Genomic DNA, 19,752 nt, shown 5'->3' with positions numbered 1-19,752 from the left:
TTGTTTTTAATGTGGAAGTTTATTTCATATTACTTTTTTAGTCATTTGACTCCAGTTAGTGGAAAAAACAGCAAACTTTAAGCCAGAAATTTTGGAATTAAGCCTCTAAAATACTTGTGAGGCCTTAGGTAATATTTGGGGGCTTTTAGTTATCTATAAAATTGAGGGTATTGAACTAATATCCAAACGCATAATACCTTCTGTAGTGTTACGCTAAAGGGAATGTGAATAACTAGGGTTTCAGCCAGCTTTCATTCTGGATGGCAGTAAACAATGTGAAAGGAAAGGAAAAGGAAATGAAAGAACATTCAGAAGCTCTTATATTGAGTTTTCAGTTAAGGATTGGCAGACTTTCTTCATTTGGATGCTACACCTGTTATTAACAGAAAACAACACATCTGTTTATCACCAAAGTTTTGAACTGGATTAGCTACAAAGACAAGCAAGTGAATCTTCTTGTTTTCTTTTTTGCTTTTTTTTTTCCCCCATCAGACAGGTTCTTCCTCTGTTGCCCAGGCTGGAGTGCAGTGGCACCATCACAGCTCATGGCAACCTCAAACTCTTGGGCCCAAGCGATCTTCTCTGGGGTTCCCAAGTAGCTAGGACTGCAGGCACATACCACAACCCCTGGCTAATTTTTTTTTTTTTTTTAGAGACAGAATTTCGCTCTCGTTGCCCAGGCTGGAGTGCAATGGCGCAATCTCGGCTCACCACAACCTCCGCCTCCTGGGTTCAAGTGATTGTCCTGCCTCAGCCTCCCGAGTAGCTGGGATTACAGGCATGTGCCACCACGCCTGGCTAATTTTGTGTTTTTAGTAGAGATGGGGTTTCTCCATGTTGGTCAGGCTGGTCTCGAACTCCCAACCTCAGGTGATCCACCCGCCTTGGCCTCCCGAAGTGCTGGGATTACAGGCGTGAGCCACTGTGCCCGGCTTTTTTTTTTTTTGGTAGAGACAAAGTCTCACTGTGTTGCCTAGGCTGGTCATGGACTTCTAGCCTCAAGCCACGTGCCGTCTTTGGCCTCCCAAAGTGCTGGGATTACAGGCTTGAGCCACACCAAGCCTGAGTCTTGTTTTCTGAGGTTGTAACCCCATACATGATTTTAAAGCACTGCACTCTGGCAGGAACTTCTAGTTGTGATCAGGGCAATCCAGAAGCATAGTTTCTGGCTTCTTTTCTCTCAGTGATTTCAGGTTGAGTCATGCAGGTCATTCATACATTTCTTTATTTAATATTGTTTGAGCAGTTACTACTTCCTAACCATGCGGCCTTGTGTATACATAATGCCTTGAACGTTGAATATTATCTTGTGGCACTGGTGGTGAGGATGGTCCTTGATGATGACATTGGGAACTGCTAAGGGTTGGAGCAAGACAGTCTGTTGTGAGGTGAAAGGGATAGGCAGGTATATTAACATGTTCTTGTATAATCTGATAAATGTCCTAAAAGATGTAGGAGAGGCACCATGGAAGGCAGAGGAAGAAAACAGTATGGTTTACTTTATGGGCAGGAAGCATTTCGGACGGAGGAGTGGCAAGTGCAAAGGCCCAGTCATAAAAGCTTTCTGGGGAGTATGAAATATTTTGGTTTTGGAGCTTAGAAATCAGAGGTGGAAATAGTGGGCAGAGTTGAGATTTGAGGAGCAGGTTGGGACCAGATAGGAAAGGGAGGTATATGTCATGCCTTTAGACTCTATTTTAGAGCTAATAGGAACCTTAAATTGGGCAGAAACACCAGGATATTTGTGGGGGTTTTTGGTTTGTGTTTTGTTTTTGTTTTTGTTTTTTATGAGATGGAGTTTCGGTCTTGTTGCCCAGGCTGGAGTGCAATGGCGTGATCTCAGCTCACCACAACCTCTGCCTCCCAGGTTCAAACAGTTCTCCTGTCTCAGCCTCCCGAGTAGCTAGGATTACAGGCATGTGCCACCACGCCCAGCTAATTTTGTATTTTTAGTAGAAACGGGGTTTCAGCATGTCAGCCAGGCTGGTCTCAAACTCCTGACCTAAGGCGATCTGCCCACCTCAGCCTCCCAAAGTGCTGGGATTACAGACGTGAGCCATCGCACCTGGCCTTTTTTTTTTTTTTTAAGGTAACCGAGATAATTTTATTAATAGATTAGAGGTTAGAAGAGGCTGATACCAGAGAAGTAAATGCTGTTGTAGTAGTTCTTGAGAGAGATACGGCCTAAGCTAAGGTTTTTAAGGATGCTTGTGGTACAGGATATTTCTGAAGTAGGATCGACAGGATTTGTAACTAATGGAGTACAGGAGAAGGAAAGGATGTCAAGGATGACTGGTTTCTGGCTTGAGCAATTCAACTGAGCAAGGTTGGAGATGTAGCAAAAACTGTTTGTGGTGAAATATGTAGGAGGCCAAAGGGACATCAAGATAGAACTAGACAATGAGGACTTAGGTGAATGTCAGTTTAGACTTAATCACCTGTAGTTGAAATGATGAAAGTGGGTGAGTCATTGGGGAACTAAGGAAGTAGGAGTGGAACCGTAGGAAGTGTCAGTTGAGACATGAACAGAAGAAAGAGAGCTGCAGAAAAAAAGGACTGAAAAGGAATAGGGAGACAGCTGGGGGCTGACAGAGACACAAGGGCCAGAAGAAAGGAATAGAGAATGGTTATTGATAGAGTATTAGAGAGGAGGGACCATTTTTCTGCTGAGAGGGAAAGGAGGAGGATAAATGCTACATTAGAGGTCAATCTAGGAGTAGAATTAAAATTGATGTATCACATCGATTGGATTTTCTCTTCTGTTTTTTCTTTTTTTTTTTTTTTTTGAGACAGAGTCTCACTTGTCTCCCAGGCTGGAGTGCAGTGGCGCGATTTCAGTTCACTGCAACCTCCCCCTCCCAGGTTCAAGTGACTCTCATACCTCAGCCTCCCGAGTAGCTGGGGTTGCAAGTGTGTGCCGCCACACTCAACTAGTTTTTGTATTTTAGCTAGAGGCAGGGTTTCACCATGTTGGCCAGGCTGGATTTGAACTCCTGACCTCAAGCGATCTGCCCATCTTGGCCTCCCAAAGTTTTGGGATCACAGGCGTGAACCACTGTACCTGGCCATTCTTTTGTTTTTCTTAAAGAGCCATCTTTTTTGTGTTCACCATGGTTTAGTCTCAACTTTTACATATTTTCTCTCACAGATACACCCTTCTTCTATTGGCAAAAGGTAGTATCACAAACTTTTAGGGATCCTTATTGAAACCAGTATAATAGAATACTTACAAGTAAAGTAGGATTTTGTTTGTTTGTTTATTTATTTATTTATTTATTTATTTAAATAGGAACGCCAGCCACTACATCTGCAGCTACAACAGGCTTCAGTTTAGGATTCAATAAACCTGCAGCATCTGCCACACCATTTGCTCTACCTATTACCTCTACCTCAGCTAGCGGTCTGACTCTTTCGTCTGCTTTGACATCAACTCCAGCAGGTGAGGCAGAATGAAAAACCGTTGCATTTAATGGTTAAATTTCAATTTTATCTGGTTAGAGAACATAGATAGTCACCTTACTACAGAAATTATTGATTTATAAAGAAGAAAATTCAGCTTTGAGCATTGAAGCAGGAGAGGCTGTCTTGGGAGATAGTCCTTATTTAGAGAGCAAAGCAGGGGAGAGGGCTAGAGAGGTAAAATGTAAAGCTGTTAATATTGACTTTGTTTTGAAGGAGCCATTTAGTGACAGGGAAAGACAAAGACTTGGCATAAACCTTGCCTGGCTAATGATTCATTTAATATGAAGGTGAAGTTGGTGGCCTGGGTTGAAGACAATATTGCTATCTAGAATCAGTTACCTGGCACCATTCTAATACTTGTCAAAACCCTTCTTTCTGTCACAGATTTTTGCTTTAAAGCTGCTATTTCTCTTTATTCTTAAGTATGTAATTTTTAGCAAGTAGTTCTTCCAAAGAGCCGATTTTATCATGGATATCAGTTTTTAAAAACATTGTATTTGTATTTTTCTATGGTGCTGTTAAATAAGTTGCCTTTTGAGAGCTTACTATCTCTTTTTTTATAGCATCCGCAGGATTTACTCTAAATAATTTGGGTGGGACAACAGCCACAACTACAACTGCATCAACAGGCCTCTCTTTAGGGGGAGCCTTAGCTGGTTTGGGAGGTTCACTTTTCCAGAGTACAAACACAGGAACATCAGGTAATTGATGGTACTTATTCTCCAGAATAGTAAATATTTATATTTAAATGTACTTATTTTTATTTTAGTACTTTGAGCAGGTGACTTTTTCTCTTTAATCTGCATATTTTCCTTTAAATATGAAAACTAAATTATAAAATGATGGTTTTCATACATAATTGGATGTATTAGCCATATTTTATTTATTTATTTATTTATTTTGAGATGGAGTCTTGGCTCTGTCATCCGGGCTGGAGTGCAGTGGCGTGATCTTGGTTCACTGTAACCTCCACCTCCAGGGTTCAAGAGAGATTCTCCTGCCTCAACCTCCTGAGTAGCCGGGATTACAGGTGTGTGCCAGCACACCTGGCTAATTTTTGTATTTTTAGTAGAGATGAGGGGTTCACCATGTTGGCCAAGCTGATCTCAAACTCCTGACCTCAAGTGATCCGGCTGCCTCGGCCTCCCAAAGTGCTGAGATTACAGGCGTAAGCCACTGCACCCAGCCTATTAGCCATATTTTAGAAATACATTTTCCGCCTTCTCAATATTGACTAACCAGATAAGGAAACAAAGAAGAGCCTGTTTAAGGAGTCAGTAAACTGATCTAGAGATAACATTTCTTCTAAAAAGAACAAAAATTGTATCAGCTCAGGAATGCATGGTCTTATAGAAGTATAGATTTATTAGGCTAGGCATGGTGGCTCACACCTGTAATCCCAGCACTTTGGGAGGCCAAGGCAGGTGGATCATCTGAGGTCAGGAGTTCAAGACCAGCCTGACCAACATAGTGAAACCCCGCCTCTACTAAAAATACAAAATTAGCTGGGCATGGTGATGCATGCCTGTAATCCAAGCTGTTTGGGAGGCTGAGCCAGGAGAATCACTTGAACCTGGGAGGCAGAGGTTGCAGTGAGCCGAGATCATGCTGTTGCACTCCAGCCTGGGCAACAAGAGCGACACTCCATCTTAAAAACAATAATAACAATAAAAAAGAAGTACAGCTTTATCGACACAAGATTCTTGAAATTTTGCTACTTGACTCACAAGTATACATTAATGACTTATGATTAACCATAGTCTGGTCCTTTTTATTCCTTTTGTCAGTGAGGGAAGATTTAAATAAACAAATGAATTCTAATACTTTTTTATAAGTTTTGTGAAAAGAACTTGGGAGTATGAAATTATATTCAATACATGTTATATTCAAATCTTATAAATTCACACTAGATTATCTTAAAAGTATGTAGTTCCAAAGTGTTTGGAAGACGAGATGTATTCACCTGAAAATACACCAACTGAAACTGCTTTTGTAGAGAGGGTTTAAAAGCCCTCTGTAACAAAGCCCCTTTATAACAAATAAAGATTGAGTGTCTACATATTGAATTGATACACGTTCTGGCCCTTGTAATAATGAAAAATCGCATCATCCAAACTACGTATGCCATTGAATTCAAGAAAGGTTATCAGTCTTTGGCCAAAACATGCTCCAGGCTTGTTTCTTGTTATTTGCCTAAATCAAATATGAAGAAAATCTAGGATCCAACTTTAAAAGCGTTAGAGTCCTTTGATCAGTAAGGGGAAATTGTTGTAGTCTTCCGATGGAATTTATAAGTTATGTTTTATTTATAGGACTTGGACAGAATGCTTTAGGGTTGACTTTGGGAACTACAGCAGCTACTTCAACTGCAGGCAATGAAGGCCTTGGTGGTATAGATTTCAGTAGCTCCTCAGATAAAAAGAGTAAGTAATGCTGTTGTAACTTTATGTTTTAACAGTACTGTTGAGGGAAAGTCTAGGTTGCTCAAAATTCCTTTGTGTGGAAGATTAGTAGTTGTATATTTAGTAGTAACAGTTTTTACTTTTAAATTTGTTTGTATTAATATTTCACAAATTTTGTGTGTGTTGTTCATTTAAGGTTTTATTTTTGTAGATAACAGATTTGTATGTGCATATGTCTTACGTAGCTATCTTAATGTGTATACGAATATGTATTTTTTAATAGGGATCATGATACATATGCAGTATTGTTTTGTAGTCTGTTCTTATCTAACATATCAGAAGCATTTGTTGGTAATTCTTTTTAAATATTTTAATGCTGCTTAATATCAGTTTTATGGATGGATAATTTAGTCAACCATTGTTCTCTTGTTAGATGTTTATTTCCAGATGTTTTACTCTGGGAAGTAAAACACTGGGCATCTTTATCTAAAAAGGCAACCTAATATAGTAAGTTTATGAGTGTCTACTCTGGAGTGGAATTGCCTGGGTTCAGATCCTGGCTTAACTGCTTATAAGCTCTCTGACCTTATTGAAGTTACTTATATAATGTGCTTTAGTTTTTCCTTATCTGTTAAGTGGTTTGAGGGTTACTATTTGTAAAACCTTAGCAGAGCCAGACATGTAGGTGTCTCCTTTTATTATCAATGTTTGTTTATATTTTTGGTTATTTCTTAGGGAAAATACCTGGAAATTGGATCATTGGCTTAAAGAGAGGGATATTTTGGAGACTCTTAGTGTATAGATTGTGAAATCGCTTTCCTAGAAAGATTTTACCAGTTTACCCCCTAACCAGTATGAAAATACCTTTCTTGCTGTGCCCTTGCCACATTGAATCTTGGTTTTAAAAATTTGCTAATCCAAATTCATTTTGAAAATGTTTTTATTGTTTTTTGTGTTACTTTGTTTTGCACCATCTCTTCTGCTTCTGATGAAAGCGTGTTTCACTAGAATATATACCATATATACGAGGGTATATACATACATATTGAACTTCTCTGAAGAAAGATAAATGGATGAAGGTGTGAAATAGTATCTGTGTATCTATATGACTTTTTTTTTAAAAGACACAGGTTTTATTATAAGGAGATACTATTCTAGGGTGAATTACTATTTTAAAGTTGATAAAACCTTTTTAAACTTTTACAAAGCTTAGATTTTTCTTTCAATGAAAATTGACTAATTTCTAAACAAAGTTTGTTTTTACTTAGTTTTCTCTGTAGCAACTCCATAATTAGGAAAGCAGCCTTAGTAGCTTATTTGTTTACTCAAATGGAATAGCTTGGTACCACTTTTGTTACTTTTATTTTAAGCATGAGAGTACTTCTCTATTATAATTGTTTTTAGGCTCGAAGAGCAGGCTAAGGCAGAAGAGTAAGGTAAATAAATGTATGAAATTAATCTCCCCTCCTCTGCCCCTCCCCACATCTTCCTGCTTTCATAGTGTACCTAAGATAGAGTTGAGCACAGAGAATACATAGAATAAATGCAATAAATATCTTAGATATGACATTAAATTTTATAAATATTTATGTATACACAAACATGTATATAAAAAACGTGGGTGTGTTTCTGCTGTGGATCTCTGATTACTACATCCCAGTTCCCTTTTATCTGTTGCTCATATCAAGGGATTGTTTTTTTAATCCAAATGATTTCTCTTTTTCTAGTAGCTGTATCAGTTAGCTTGGGCCCTGCAGTACCAGTGTGGGATTTAACCAGATGGAGAGTAGCAATAAACAGCATTCAGTGAAGAGGGGACAGTGTAAAGTGAGACTAGAGATGAGAAGGACCTTGACCCTTTTGAAAAAATGATAGAAGGCCAGATTAGCCATAGAGCAGAAAGATGAGGTTCCAGAAGTCATGGAGTCCTTATTTGCCATGTCGAGTTTTGTCATTATATTAATACCTCAGGCAATTTGGGTCTATTAAAGGGATTTTATGAGATTTGCATTTTAAGATTAAGAGCATTCCGACAGCCATATGGAAAATAGCATTCAGGAAGGCAAGAATAGACGTGGAGAACTGTTAGGAAGCTTTTGTAGTGCTCCACGTGTATTACTGAGGCAAAGCTAGGTAGATTAATTGGAGGTCCATGGTAATCAGGGATCCATGGTAGAAACAGGCTCAAGTTTTTTTATATACATGTTTGTGTGTATGTAAGTATTTACAAAATATAATAAAATGTCATATCAAAGAAATAATATGCTAGTCAATTTAAAAGTTGGTGAATTATTTGGAAAAACATTAAATCCCTATTTTTATTTCCATGTCTCATAAAATCTAGGACATCTGTAGAAGATAGGTGGCAATTTTAGAGATACCAAATATGAAAGAAAAAAATCTTTAATAAAATACAAAACACGGAAACATAAATTACAGTTGGATGAAAGAGGTAAAAAAGTAAAACCCCATGTGCAGAGGTAAAAGGTAAATGAGGAAAGTAAAATGCTTGATTTTTTTTTTTTTTTTTGGATACAGAGTCTTGCTCTGTCACACAGGCTGGAATGCAGTGGTGTGATCTCACCTCACTGCAACCTCCACCTCCCTGGCTCCAAGTGATTCTTCTACCTTAGCCTCCTAAGTAGCTTGGACCACAAGTACACAGATGGTAAAACCCCGTCTCTACTAAAAATACAAAAACTAGCCAGGCACAGTGGCAGGCACCTGTAATCTCAGCTACTTGGGAAGCTGAGGCAGGAGAATCGCTTGAACCTGGGCAGCAGAGGTTGCAGTGAGCTGAGATCACGCCACTGCACTCCAGCCTGGGCACTAGAGTGAGACTCCGTCTCAGAAATTAAAAAAAAATTTGTAGGCACAGGGTTTTGCCCTGTTGCCCAGGCTGGTCTCCAATTCCTGGGTTCAAGCAGTCTGCCCAAAATGCTTGATTTTTAGGTGCTTATTTTTTCACATCTTAACATCTCTGAAATTGAGATACATCTTACAAGAGTCTAATATTAGAAATACATATGAAATTATGTAAATGAGACAAATAATATACTTAATGTTGAAATAGCTCTTAGAAATATATAAGAAAAACACCTCAAGAAAAGTGTGCAAATCACAAGCAGTTCACGAAAGGAGAAATATACTTGTCTCATGAGCATTTGAAGAAAATGGTTTTCTTCACCAAATACAAACTAAGAATTATTGTGAAGTGGCATTTTTCACCTACATAACTGGCAAGGTTTTTTAAAAAATACGTCGATTGTTGTGAGGGTGTGATAAAGAAGGTATTCATGGCAGATGGGAAGATAAATTGTGATAATTGTTTTAAGGGATTGTCAGATTGGAGAAGTTCAGGTAATCTGACATAGTATTCTGTAATGATAGGGCCTTAAAAAGTGTCAGGTAAAGTTATCAGGAGTTAAACTGGTAGGCAAGAACATAAATTTTCCATACAGGATATTTTTCACGGAAGATGGTTGAGAAAGGAAGATTCTTGCCCTTGAAAGTAGATGTACATCTGCCATATATCTACTTATGTGTACTGATGTCTTCATAAAATGCTGTGCTTCTGAGTTCATGACAAGTCATGACATCACATGATGTTCAAGAGGCAAGCAAAGAAATGCTTAACAGTTTATATTTATACTTTAATTTGTGTTAATTTAAAACTTGTATTTGGAGTATGTTGTTCAATTACCAATTTTTTTTACGTGAAGCTTCTTGAATTTTCTAGGTGATAAAACGGGAACAAGACCAGAGTAAGTTTACAAATTTACCCTTAAGACATTTTAATTGAAGAGTTTAACTTAATTAAATTGTAGGCAGATGGTATAATTGAAAGTAAATATCATATACATTTAGGAGAAAAAACTTTTTTGTAATGGTATTTGTTAAAAGTAAAATAGTAGACATATGTTCTGGTAAGATAATGAAAGGTCAAATCTTTAGTTTTAGTCATTAAGAAAATTTAAAACTATTTCTAGAAAGGTGTTTGGTATTTCTCTAAATAATATAAATAAATACAAATATGTGTGTTTTATTTCTTTAGTCTATTAAATATTGAACAACTCATGGAACTTTACTTTTGAAGCATTTAAAAAATATATGAATTATTGTGCCAGTCCCATTTTATGTCCTGGTGTTTTCAGTGAAAAGAATAGCCTCCATATACATCATCTGTATGTTTGAAGATGGTCATTTTTTTTATTACCAATTATATTTTCTCACATGATTTGTACTATATTAAATAAAGCATTCATAAATAAATGACAAATTCACTCCTTACAAACATCCTGTGTATATTTTAGCTTACTATTTAAATGAAGAAGATTAGAGAAACTAAGATCTGCATAAGGGTTATGAAATCTAACTCATGATTCCATGCGGCATGCCGAATTTCACTTGTTCTTGTTCTCATTAAATATTTATTATTCCGGTAAGCTCTGCCTAGGTCTTACTTTTTCATTCTAATGCATGCTGAAGAACTAACTGAAGTTATTTTTCAAAAGTATTTTGAGCATCTCGTTGTGAGAAGTTTTGTAGACTTTCTTTAATGAATACATTAATATTTTGGAACGGAATAAATTGTCAGTCAGAATCTTTAAGCCAGAGGGAACTTAGTTTAACATCTCACCCAATTTGCAGTATTCTCTGATTTTTTTGTTAAACATTTAGTCAAATGCTTTTAAGTATGTTTTTAATAGATGCCAGTCTTCTTAGATAAGAAATCTTCATGTCAGATGAGTTGTTAAAATTATTTTATAGATCCTATTTACAATAAATTTATGTTTTTTATAAAGAACTTTGAAATCATCCAGAGAAGCCACACGTGCTTTTTTGCTATATTTTCTGGTGTCTTAATACTCTAATACACTATTAAAACTCAGCTGTCAACTATTTAAAATCTCAGTGATCTTAATACATGTTTTGCATTTTTCTTAGGGATAGTAAAGCTCTGAAGGATGAAAATCTACCTCCTGTCATCTGCCAGGATGTTGAAAATCTCCAGTAAGTGTCAAATATAATTAGATAAATTAACACTTCAAGAATTCTAGAATACATCTTAAGGGGGAGCATCTCTTCCTCCTAAAATCGCATCCTAGAGGAGCATCTCTTAACTAGGGTTAAAATGTTAATGCTTTTAGAAATCAGAAAAAAAGCAGAACAACAGGAATTAAAATTGTATAACTGCCATTCTGTAAAAAAGTGTGAACTATAGATGAATTTTTAATTTTGTATTTTAAAACACTTGGACTGTTTTAAGTAGGAAACCAAAGATATATTTTTTAAAACTCAGTTTTAAATATATATATTTTTTAGGAAATTTGTGAAGGAGCAGAAACAAGTTCAAGAAGAAATCAGTAGAATGTCTTCAAAAGCAATGCTTAAGGTACAAGAAGATATTAAAGCTCTGAAGCAGCTCCTGTCATTGGCTGCCAATGGAATACAGAGAAACACTCTCAACATTGACAAATTGAAAATAGAAACTGCTCAGGTATACCAACTTATGACCATTTTACCATAGGGTTTTTTTGTTTTGTTTTTCTTCCAAAATGGAAATAAGGTATTTTGTTTTGTTTTGTTTGTTTTTAATTATAAAATTTGATACAGACTTACCGGTAGAAAACCAGATAACTCATATACTTTAATAATGAGTTTTTATTAAGCATTTTCTGTATATAAGACAGTATCCTAAGCGATTTATATCTGTTAAAACAATTAAGTGTTTCTGAAAAGACCCAACGAGGTAGGAATTATTATCCCCATTGTATAAATAAGAAAAAAAGCACAGAGCTTTGTTAGTAAATTGAAGGGCCTGGATTCAGACCCTGGTAATCCAACTCCACAGCTTATGCTGTTAACTAACTAGGTTTCATAAGCATGGTTGCTGGCCAAATTGGCTTATTATATAAGAGGAAACATAGCTAGTCAGAAAATAATGTTTTTTAACTCTGTCAGTTATTAAATAAAAATTATATCATGCTGTGTGGATATTAAATTTGAGTGATGACTTGCAAGTTGTGGTTAAATCTTAGTTAATAAAAATAGTAGGCCGGCCCTGGTGGCTCACGCCTATAATCCCTAGCACTTTGGGAAGCCGGGGCAGGTAAATCACCTGATGTCAGGAATTCGAGACCAGCCTGACTAACATGGTGAAATCCTATCTCTACTAAAAATACAATAATGAGCCAGGCGTGGTGGCGCATGCCTGTAATCCCAGCTATTCCAGAGGCTGAGGCAGGAGAATCGCTTGAACCCGGGAGGTGGAGGTTGCAGTGAGCCAAGATTGCACCGTTGTATTCCAGCCTGGGCAACAAGAGCAAAACTCCGTCTCAAAAAAATACAAATAAAAATAAATAGTAATGTGGCTAATGTTGTCTGTCACTAATGTCTACTTGTTTTTCCTCCTTATGGTGTAATATACAATACATATTAAATATATGTAGTTCTTTTCTACCTCAGTGGGAAAGGATGACGATAGGTGATTTATTTGTGTTGTACTTACCGTAATTACGGAATATACTTGATCTCATCATAGCAGTCTAGAAATCTTTCCGTGAAGTTGTCCCTGATCTGTTAATGAACTTCATGTGAGATACGCCTTTTTGCTGTGGATTTATCAGAGAGCTGTGATCTTCACAAATGAATTGGTAGTATTTTAAGTAAAATTTTTAAAGGTGCTTTTGGGTCTTTAAGTCTACGATTGGAGAATATCTTGTAATCTTTTTAATAATGATGTGTTACTAAAAGAGCTACTCTAAACTGTAATGGCTAAAGGGATTTCAAAGAGTTTATTGTCTGTCCTCAGATTTCCTGGTCTCTTAACACATTTATTTGGTTAAATATGAATGTAATACAGGTTGAGCATCCCTAATCCAAAATCTGAAATGTTGCAAAATCCAAAACTTTTTGAGTGCTAACATGATGCCACAGGTGGAAAATTCCACACCTGAACTCATGGGATAGGTTACAGTTAAAACTTGTTTCATGTACAAAATTATTAAAATTGTTTACAGTTACTTTCAGGCTATGTGTATAAGAAACACAAATGAATTTTGTGTTTAAATTTGGATTCTATCCCCAAGGTGCCTGATTTTATGTATGCAAATATTCCAGAATCAGAAAAATTCTGAAATCCAAAACACTTCTGTTCCCAAGCTTTTTGAATATGGGATACTCAACCTGTATTGCCCCATGTTTCCTCTCCACTTATTCTTCTTAATCATCACGTATGTCCTTTCTAGGGAATAGAAAGAGTTAATTATGTTTTTATACTGGAGAATGTTTAGACTGTGATTAAACATCACGTGAAATTATGTGAAATATTTGAAATTATATATATGTTATATAGAAAACATCATTAGAACAAAATAATGGAGGAGGCAAACTTGAAAGAAAGAAGTGAATGCTGTAATGGGACCCATTTTAACTCTAAAACTGAATGATTGCATTCACCGCTGTTTGTGGAGTAGCTGTCATATAGTGGGCACATTAATAGTCTTTTAGAGATAAAAAGACAACTCCAAAGGTACTAAAAGTCTAGTAGGGTGAATGAAATAATAAAAGATTGGGAAGAGCATAAAGGTGGCAAAGGAATAAGAGGTTGGGAGTCAAAGTATTCTTAAGGAAAAATCATCTGAGCTGAATTTCCAGAATTTTGTAGTTAATGCATGCTAGGCTTAATACCTAGGTGATGGGTTGATAGGCGCAGCAAACCACCACGGCACACATTTACCTATGTAACAAACCTACACATCCTGCACATCTACCCTGGAATTAAAAAAATAAAATAAAATAAAATAAAATAAAAAAGATTTTTATTTCATGCTTACCAGGTCAAAGGGGAAGAAGAAAAAGAGAAAAAAAAATTAAAAAAAATTTTTAAAGAAATTTGATCTGAGATTACTCTAATTTCTAGTACCTAGAAACTAATACTCTACTAAGGGTCTAGTGAATTACCAATTGAAAAAAAATGTTCTGAATCCTCTATAAAGTATCAATCTTATTTAACCCTAAAACCTTTTCTTCAAAGAAAGCCTTTCTGGGAAATAAAAGCAGTTCTGCAGTTAGAACTGATGTAGACCAGATTCTTACGGAAGACAAAGTGTTTTATATACTTCATTTTTAGTAAGTAACTTGAGTTTAAATTAAAATAGGATGGTTCTTCTTTTGGAGTGAGTGGGGGCCGCATGGTTTATTGAAGTTAAATTACTGAGTTCATCTCTCCAGTCATTCAACTAACATTTTTAAAAGATCTGTTATGTGCCAGGTGCTTCAGCAGGCATTAGGGATCAAGACTTAGACAAGGGAGAGAGTTAAATCCATCAAGTGATATGATCCAGGTACAAGGGTTTTGTAGGGGCACAGAGGCCTCAAGTGGGCATTTTTATCATCTGTCCAGTGTAGAATACCTTTACATTGAGTCTTGAAAAAGAGGAAAGTATCATGAACGAGAGTATGGGCATGTCTGAAGATCTACAAGCAGTTTAGTCTTATAAGAGTCTGGGTCTGGCTAGAGTCAGTGCTTAGAGAGATAGCAGGGGTTAGAGTCTTGAATCATCTACACATGTATTTGTACTGGAGTGGGGTGGGATGGAAGCCTGAGTTGAGTGAAAAGGATATAGAAAAAACAGTCATCAACTTAGCAGCTTGGCAGTTTAATGAGGGAGAGATGCTGCTACAGGGAATATAAAGTTAAAGTAACTCTTTGTGAAATAAAGAATACTTAGAGGTCAAAATATAGTGAAATGATAGGAATGTGGAATGTAAGGGGGTAAACAGGATACTAATCTTGAAAAAACATTGGCTGGAATTGTAGAAAGCAGTATAAGAATGGATGAGTGTGTAAGCTTTAAAAGATCTAGTTCTCCGGTCTTCTAGCAACATGATATTGGGCAAGTTACTTAATGGCTTTGTAAATCAATTTCGTCATCTATAAAAAGAGAAACATTCCCTACATTGTAATGTTGTCCTTGAGAAGTAACTTTTAGCATAGTGTTTGGTACATAGCAAGCACCCAAATGTTAATTGTGCCTGTCTGAGCCTCAACATTATTATTACTACCTGCCTTTAAAAAAAAGTATTTTCTGCATTTATATTAAAGATTTTAAGTAGTAATATAATCTTTACGCTGTAAATGAATTCACTTCATGAATCCTACAGAAATCCATAGTTTTAAAAATAGATCTACAGCTCTTTAGAAGTTTGTTAAAACTGTAATTTGTCTGCTCTTGAAAGGTTTTAGCAACTTGTGAAGCAGCTTCATCCATAATATGTTCTTATAGCATGAACCTCCAAGGAATTGTTTGAAGTTTCAGTCCAGAGACTGAATATTTAACATAACTCTTAACTGGCTTTTTTTTTTTTTTTTAAATCTTCTGGTATATTAGGAGTTAAAGAATGCTGAAATAGCTTTAAGAACCCAGAAGACACCACCTGGACTTCAACATGAATATGCAGCTCCTGCTGAGTAAGTTGCTGGATTTTTAAAAACAAGTGTTTCTCACTTTCAGAAAGAACAGTAATAATAGCATACAAACTAAATATTTTTAGTATACTATGTGGAAAGGCTGAGCCAATAAGCACTTTACATGGATTTTAAATTTCATAATAACCCTAAAAAGGTTTATCTCCATTAACACCATTTGACTGCAGGGTAAGTGAAGGCTAAGATCTGAGCTTTTCACCACTATTATGCATTTATACTTCATGTACATATTACAGAGTCTGCTCCATTTTATTAAATTTTGCTGGTAATGGAAAATTACCATTATTCGTTTACATAGGTAATACATGTTCTGGAAGAAAAATTAGAAAATATAGCCGGGCACGGTGGCTCATGCTTGTAATCCCAGCACTTTGGGAGGCCGAGGCGGGCAGATCACGAGGTCAGGAGATCGAGACCACGGTCAAACCCTGTCTCTACTAAAAAAATACAAAAAATTAGCCGGGCGTGGTGGCGGGCGCCTGTAGTCCCAGCTACTCGGAGAGGCTGAGGCAGGAGAATGGCATGAACCCGGGAGGCGGAGCGTGCAGTAAGCCGAGATTGCGCCACTGCACTCCAGCCTGGGCGACAGAGCGAGACTCCGTCTCAAAAAAAAAAATGCAAATTAAAAAAAAAAAGAAAAATTAGAAAATATAGATAAGTAGAAGAAAAAACCAACCTGTAATCACATCACTCAGCTTGTATATACATTTGGTTTCCATACGTGTAAAATATATCTTGTCTCTCTTTTTATGTCCTTCCATGTTGATGAAGATAATAATAACTGATGTTTACCAAATGCTTACTATTTCCCATGCAGTGTGCTTAGGACTATACATGCTTTACCTTCATATTTCACAAGATCTCTGTAGCTGTTGTTATTCCAGTTTTAGCGATAAAGAGACTGAGGTATGCAAAAGTGAGTTGAGTGATGGGGGTCTGTTTGATTCCTGGTCTTTCACAATTAATTAATTAACTTGTAGAGATGACATTTCACAGTGTTGCCTAGGCTGGTCCTAGGCTAAAGTGATTCTCCTGCTTCAGACTCCTGAAGTGCTGGGATTACAGATGTCAGCCAACATGCCTGGCCCCTTACTTATTTTATTCTTTTAGTTTTTTATTACAATTTTGGTCTACAGAAAAGTTTCAAGATGAGAACTAAAAATTCCTGTATGCCTTTCATTCCAATTTCCTACATACTAACATTTTTACCATATTTTTGTTCCTCACATTCTATATGTATGTATACATTTCTCCCCCAAACAGTTTGGGTTATTTGCAGAGATAATGTTCACTATGCTAAAGTACTTCAGTGGGTATTTCTTAAAAATAAGGATATTCTCATACTTAACAGTTCTCAAATTCAGGAAATTCATAATGCCCATGATATTCGTCTTACTCAGATTGGCATTGGATGTGCTTCCTCACTGGACTTCCTCTACTATTTTATCCCTCTGTCTTGTACTTAATACTGCCATCAGAACTAATTTTGCAAAATGCATTCATGGTTGCCCATTTTTTACTGAAAAACATTCAGATTCGTTTGTATACTATTCAAGATACTTTCTTTTTTTTAATCTATCTAGCACTCGCTGTGGGTAAATTTATTAGAAAAGTAGCAATAATTACATGTGTAATTATTGTAGTATACTATGGTGTTCTCAGATTATAAATTTCATTGATAACTATAAATTCTTAATTCTGAAATCTGGTTGGTAGACGTTTCTACTTTATTTTAAATTTATTTTAACCTTACAGAAAACTTCCAACATAGTAGTACAGAGAATTTATTTATATCACTTCCTTTATTTCCCCTAATGTTAACTTATAACTATAGTATAATTACCAAGAACAGGTAACTAAAATTGTTACAATATTATTAACTAAACTACTAAACTTACTGCAATTCAACCAGTTTTTCCACTAATGTACTTCTGTTTCAGCATCCTATTTGGGATTCACAGTGCATTTGTAATTTCTCCTTAATCTCTTCTGGTCACAGTTATTCAGTCCTTCCTTTCCTTGGATAACCTTGATACTTTTGAAGACTATTAAATTATTGCAGAATATTCCTTAATTTGGATTTGTCACTCCAAATTAAAAAAACATTTGATCTGACTTTTTAAATGTTTTTTAAAGCTACTTCAGAATCTTGGTTCAGCAATTTGAGGTACAGCTTCAGCAGTACAGGCAGCAGATTGAAGAACTAGAAAACCATCTTGCCACTCAAGCAAATAATTCACATATAACCCCTCAAGGTAACATGCTTACTGTGGTAATTTTTTTTGAACTTTTGTTTGTAGGAGATAGATGTGGTTATATAATAGGTATTCTGGATAACTACTGGTAGCCCCTTTAAGAAAATTTCCTTAAAAGTCATTTACTACTCCTTTATTCCCTATAAATATAATATGCTTTATTATATGAATTGTTACTGTGGTAACAAGGGCTGAAATCTTAGGGCCTTCCCCCCAGATTTCTTTTGTAGACCTCTCAGTCTGCTACTCTGTATGTTCTCTAGCCATGAGAACATTGATAGAGTTTTTTCTCCTACACGTTAACTATGCCAAAAATTGGACTCAAATAGAAAAATAAAATGGATTGTGCTATATATATGTATATATTTGGGTGATAATGTAATTTTCTTTTATAGATTTGTCAATGGCTATGCAGAAAATTTATCAAACATTTGTAGCTTTAGCGGCACAACTTCAGTCTATTCATGAAAATGTAAAGGTAAGTTTTCGTTGCCCATTTATCTACCTGGATATGTAGACCCAAGTATTTGTTTATCTGGGGACAAATGTGTCCCTGCTTGATACAGAAATAGCTAAAATTACATATAAGTGAAAAGATGAAAACTACTCTAATCCATAACATACCCAGACATAACGATTGATACCTGTTCTTTTGAAAAAGATCCAAGTACCCTGTACAGTCTGTTGTTATAACTTTTTTTAAGCAGTGCATTGTGAATAACTTTCTATGTTAATACATGTTTCTTGAATATCATTTTTAATAGTTAACGCAGGAGTTTGTTGTATGTACATTGTTTAACCCATTTTCTGTTGGATATTTAGGTGGTTTCTATTTCTTTACCACTATAAATAGCACTGTAGAAAATAGGCATTCTTAGCCGGGCACGGTGGCTCACACCTGTAATCCCAGCACTTTGGGAGGCCAAGGCGGGCGAATCACAAGGTCAGGAGTTCGAGACTAGCCTGGCCAATATGGTGAAACCCCGTCTCTACTAAAAATACAAAAATTAGCCGGGTGTGGTGGCGGGCACTTGTAGTCCCAGCTACCTGGGAGGCTGAGGCAGGAGAATTGCTTGAACCCAGGAGGTGGAGGTTGCAGTGAGCCGAGATCACACCACTGCACTCCAGCCTGGGCAACAGAGCAAGATTCCGTCTCAAAAAAAAAAAACAAAAGAAAAAGGAAAAATAAGCATTCTTAGTAGCAAATGATTTTGAACTACCTTAATTTTATCTTGTGTTTTAAGTGTTTATTGGCCACTGTATTAAAAACCTGCTTACAACATTTCTCCCTTCTAAACACAGGGAACTGTTTTGTGTTTATTAAATAATGTAAATAAAATGATATATCACTGAATATTTAGACTGACTCCCGCTTTTTTTTTTTTGACAGACTCTTGCTCTGTCGCCCAGGCTGGAGTTCAGTGGCATGATCTTGGTTCACTGCAACCTCCACCTCCTGGGTTCAAGTGATTCTCATGCCTCAGCCTCCTGAGTAGCTGGGACTACAGGCACGTGTCACTACGCCTGGCTAATTTTTTGTATTTTTGTAGAGACAGGGTTTTGCCATGTTGCACAGGCTGGTCTCGACCTACTAAATTCAGGCAATCCTCCCTCCTCGGCCTCCCAAAGTGCTAGGATTTACAGGCATGAGCCACTGCACCCAGCCTGAATATTTTGACTCTCATATAATAACGTTAGTTTTAAAAATGTATTTAAGTGAAATGTTCAAGGTAAGTACATCTTTTCTAACTGAGCAAATGTAACTAAACTCTTTAATCTTAGAGTGTATGTGGTCCAAAATACCTTTAAAATTCAAGCGGCAGAACCTGAGTCTAGATAAATTATCAACTGTGTAGAAGAGAGTTTAATTGGAATTATCAACATTTTCATTTTTATTTTGATCTCATGCATAGTAACAGAATTTTTTTAAGTTAACCATTTAAATTACACCATTTTTGAAATGGTAGTGCACTTTAGACCTTTTGCTTTAGTAGATTTAAAACTGTAACCCAAATCTTTAAATTTAGTTCTAAAGGAGGAATTTTATCAGATTTAAAAAAATTTTATTAGTCTATAATAAATGTTACTTTAATTTTTTAATAAAATTAATATATGGCACTTGGAAGTCCGTTGCGCAGAA

General features: G+C 36.2%; 1 protein-coding gene across 2 annotated transcripts in view; it reads left to right on the top strand.

Annotated features, from left to right (window-relative positions):
- The window catches only part of NUP58 (nucleoporin 58), a 48,263-nt gene that overhangs the window by 7,917 nt on the left and 20,594 nt on the right, over positions 1 to 19,752 (top strand). For both annotated transcript variants that reach the window (XM_058437747.1, XM_032150621.2), the window contains exons 4-12: positions 3,290 to 3,439; positions 4,026 to 4,163; positions 5,775 to 5,885; positions 9,604 to 9,628; positions 10,812 to 10,877; positions 11,190 to 11,364; positions 15,260 to 15,339; positions 17,494 to 17,612; positions 18,008 to 18,090. In XM_058437747.1, the coding sequence (XP_058293730.1) occupies positions 3,290 to 3,439; positions 4,026 to 4,163; positions 5,775 to 5,885; positions 9,604 to 9,628; positions 10,812 to 10,877; positions 11,190 to 11,364; positions 15,260 to 15,339; positions 17,494 to 17,612; positions 18,008 to 18,090 (947 nt within the window). The remainder of the gene's footprint in view (positions 1 to 3,289; positions 3,440 to 4,025; positions 4,164 to 5,774; positions 5,886 to 9,603; positions 9,629 to 10,811; positions 10,878 to 11,189; positions 11,365 to 15,259; positions 15,340 to 17,493; positions 17,613 to 18,007; positions 18,091 to 19,752) is intronic.

The sequence above is a fragment of the Hylobates moloch genome, unplaced genomic scaffold (assembly GCF_009828535.3).
Source record: "Hylobates moloch isolate HMO894 unplaced genomic scaffold, HMol_V3 SCAFFOLD_4, whole genome shotgun sequence".
Lineage (NCBI taxonomy): Eukaryota > Metazoa > Chordata > Mammalia > Primates > Hylobatidae > Hylobates > Hylobates moloch.
This window is presented reverse-complemented; position numbering and strand designations above follow the sequence as displayed.